The 4065-nt window shown below is 50.7% G+C and overlaps 1 protein-coding gene across 1 annotated transcript in view; it reads right to left on the bottom strand.

Annotated features, from left to right (window-relative positions):
- The window catches only part of MAP1LC3A (microtubule associated protein 1 light chain 3 alpha), a 36812-nt gene extending 32747 nt beyond the window's left edge, over window positions 1-4065 (bottom strand). Inside the window, exon 1 of the mRNA XM_019539733.1 lies at window positions 3915-4065. Within this exon, the coding sequence (XP_019395278.1) occupies window positions 3915-4050 (136 nt within the window). The 5' untranslated portion in view covers window positions 4051-4065. The remainder of the gene's footprint in view (window positions 1-3914) is intronic.

Raw genomic sequence — 4065 nt, 5'->3', positions numbered from 1 at the left:
CGGACTAGATGATCTGCTCAGGTCCCTTCCGACCCTAGAAACTATGAAACATAGTTTGCTAATATCAACCTTGTACTATACACTGTAAAAGCATGTTAAAGCCCCCCACGGTCACTAATATAAATCAGATCTATGTAAACAAGCTTGGTTTTAATATTCTGTACTGAGTTATGCAATGCACTGTCTAAACTGAAAGCAACATAGAAGTCCATTCCAAGGAGACAACTCACATTTGATGAGTGATGTCTCCTATGCTACTGTTCTGGAGTAGGCTTGAACACTAAACATGAAGAGAATGGATTTTCAGGTGTTTTGGGGTGGGCTAAGAGCTACTTGCAAGACAGGTTTCCTCATGGTAAATACAAGGCCCACAACAGAAGACTCACCAAGCAGCATCTTCTCTTCATTATCCTCTCATAGGACGGTCTTGGCTGCAAGTGCTTTCTGAATCCAGTCACTTTTTTTATCAAATATAAGAAGGGGGATTCAGAGAAATGGGTGTGGCATGGAAACACATGACAGCCTGCGAAGTGCCTAAGGAAGGTTGATCTGTTCGTATATGGATACCACCTTGTGGGTTTCCCATAGGAGAAACTTTTTGTTATTGAAAGTTGATACTCTTCAATAGAGAGTGTCACTTTAACTTAAGAGGTGACAAGGACATCAGGCCACTTTTGTTTTGTTTTGTTGCAAGCTAGTGAGCTGCTCAGCACATGTGACTAGAGAAGCCGACTTCAAACATTATACTACAGCAAGACTTGAATTTTTCTGCCACAGGGTGAGGGTAGAGCAGGTAAGGCTGCCCACAGCCCTTGCTCCAGAGGTGCAAATTGACTCCTGCTCCAGATGCAGCTGGCTGTGATGCTGGCCACCACTCCCTTCTGTATCATTGGCAATTGCAGCTAGCAGGCCTTACCCCTGCTAGCTTGATGAGCTGTTAGACTTGGTGCACCTTTAACCAAGCTGTTCTGAAGTCACTGGCAGCCTGTCCACTACAGTTCAGCCAGTGTGAATGCACAGTCAGCTTCTTGGTGGTCCCAGGTGCTATTAGTAACCACCCTGAAGGGTTCATTCCTTTCACAGTTCAGAGGGGAACTTTAATGGCATCACCAGGAAATAACATGTCATTGTTAACAGGTTTGTACAGCTGGGCTCCCACAATGTCCTCTCACAGCTTGTGACCTTATCCCAAAAGGATACAACTGACCATAACACAACCACCCTGAAATAAAACACAAGTTGCTTGGCTCAATGTCTGAATTTAATGAGCTAATTTCAGAACTTCCTCCAAGCAACCACTTCACAAAGACCACTACTGCTGGCAGCCCCTCTGGCTGCTTTGGCAGAGGTGTCAAGGCCTGAATAACGGCCAAGAGCATATTTAATCTCTTTGGCCCAAAATAAAGCAATGTCCACCTTCAGATCAGGATTGAAGCATGTCAGTGGAGCTCCACAAGAGGAACTCATGCTCCTGCTGCCACATTGCACCTCTGCTGTAGATGTCAGAGCTGTCAGGCACCTTTCATTAGCACCATGTACGATATAGCTCTCCAGGCCTGACCCTGCAAATGCTGTAAGTGCACAAATAACTCGGGGCATACAGGATCAAGCCCATAAAAAGGGACAAAGTCAGCACTGTAACTGGCAGGTACAGCTCTGTTCAAGTCATAACTCAAGTCAAGTCAGGCCAAAAGGAAAACAGACAAATTAAATTATGTTTTCAGGCTTCCAAGAAGGATTTACAAAGCTGGAAAAAATAGCCTGGTTTTAACTATGGCTCAGTCAGTGTCTTGTTAAAAGAAACCCATTGGCTGGAAACAGACCTGACTAACAAAGATCTGATCTGCCCTAGAAGGTATCTTCAAATAGGACAGGGATGAACTGCCAGAGAAGTGTTCCGGACCTGGGCAAAATCTTCCTAAGAACACAGAGTAGAGAAGAAGTATATTGCTGGACACAGAGAGGGTGGTGGAGTATTCTACAAGACTACATAAATCCAAGACACAAACAGCATCAACAAGCAAGGGGGAAGCACAGAGCAAGTTATGTGCCAAACACCAGAAACCTCTGCTCACATAGTAAACAACTGTATTCCAGACTCTTGCTGCTCCTGTTCCAATTCTGTAGAGCCTTGAGACATTCAAAGGGACACAAACTGGGAGTCCCGCATGGCTGGAAGTATTTTCCATAATGCCCTCCCCATTGCACTGTAAACAAACACTTCCTGCCCCTGTTGTTGCAGAGGAAAACATGCTGTATTTACTTTCTTCAACAGAGCAATTTCAGGCCTGAACCAATGCAGTTGTGTGGGACACTAACCCTCCTCCAGCAAAGGGCGCAGCCAGCCAGTCAGCTGAGAGAGCAAAAGGGCAAGTGGAAAAGAGCTCAACAACAAGCAGCACCAGCAGCTGCCTGGTCTGACTCCCTCCCCACCCTACCCCTTGCCCCTCCTAAGCTACTTTAATCCTGTGTTCTTTCAGACACCAGGAGCCTTTTGGTTTGGCCTGCAGAAAGGCTGAGCTGACTGAACGGAGAGGGCCTGTCCCATGATTTCTGTAGAAGCAGCAGCTGCCTCTGACATGTTAACAGCAGGCATTTGCTAAAGGAACCAACATTTTTTTTCTGAGGAAGTTTATCAGCTTTTGATATGTGGTTGAGAAAGAGCATAAAATACAGCAGTGACCAACCATGTACAAGACAGCTGAGCACACATGCTATCCTGGTTTGTTTATATTCACCCTTGATTCGCTGCTCCCTCACCCACCAGCAGGCATGTATCCAAGGCCCTAAGGCTTCCAGATAAGAAGCCATAGAAGCCATTACAAAAATTCATAGCTCCGAGAGACTTGTGTTCCGAGGAACAGATCAGCAGTTTAATTTTGAACAAAACTAATAACATCTTGGATACTAAAGTCATGCCTGCTCACATGCAGAGAGCCAAGCACAGAAAGGGCCTAGATCCTGTAGAGACTGCCAAGCATGACTGTGTTGTAAAAACAAGTACATCAGATACTGCATGGGGGGGGAGGGTAATACAACTTCTGCAGACTGCAAAATGACAACCACCAGCTGAAAAAGGCTGAAGAGCTAGATGGAAAGAAAGCAGAATTTCAGCAGCTCTGGCTGGAGTTCATTAGTGGCACTGCTCTCAAACATGACATGTTTGCCATACTCAGCCTGCTACTCTTCCTTCTGCCTTGACCCAATCCTGCCTTCAGAGGCTGGTTGCAGCCTTTTTGTTTTGTTCTGCATGTATCATTACAAAATGCCCTGAGCCAGGCAGTTCTGGGCCTCCGGAATATTTTAAACAAGCAGCGCATCAGCAGGGCTGTTAGAAAGAAGAGGCAGATTTTGTTTGCCTCCTTAGGGCAGGAGTTGCAGCTCCCTTTTTCCAACAGGAAAGGAGGCACAGCAGGGCGAGCGGTGGCAGCCAGGGACCTGGTCTCACCACACGACTTGCGCCCGCTGTTCAGCCGCGCCCATGCGGGGCCGCACGGGAAATTTTTCAGAAGTGGAAGGTTCACGGACGAGGGACGCGGCTCTGCCTGGACGAGGCGCCGCGCTCAGGCCCTGCGGACCAGCCACGTCTGAGACACCTGGAGGGACACGGCCCGAGCCGAGGCCCAGCGCGCCGCAGCCCCGGCCCCCCTCCCGCCGCGGTCCTTGCGCCACCCACTGCCGCGCTGCGGGACGGCCCCCGGCGGAGCCAGGGCAGTCGCTCCGAGGGGCGCAAGCCCGTCCCCGGCGCCCAGGGCGCGGCCCCCTCCGGCCGCAGGGGCTGGTACGAACAGCCGCGGTAGGAGCCGCTCCCGCCTGCCGCCCCCGGCCGATCCCCCTGTCTGGCCTGGAGGGGCGGGGGGCAGGGATGACATCACGCCGGGCCCCCCCCAAGGCGGCGCCCCCCGCGCACGCACCGAAGCTCCGGCGCTGCTTGAAGGGCCGGTCCGAAGGCATGGCGGCCGCTCGGGCTCGGGGTCGCGGCGGCTCGGCTCGGCCCGTGTCTGGCTCCGGCGCGGCGGCTCGCGGGGCTGAACCGAGCTGCAGTGACATCACCGCAACCGCCCT

The sequence above is a fragment of the Crocodylus porosus genome, unplaced genomic scaffold (assembly GCF_001723895.1).
Source record: "Crocodylus porosus isolate Cpor-Errol unplaced genomic scaffold, CroPor_comp1, whole genome shotgun sequence".
NCBI classification, from domain to species: Eukaryota; Metazoa; Chordata; order Crocodylia; family Crocodylidae; genus Crocodylus; species Crocodylus porosus.
Note: the sequence above shows the minus strand (reverse complement) of the source record. Positions and strands in the feature narration are given on the sequence as shown.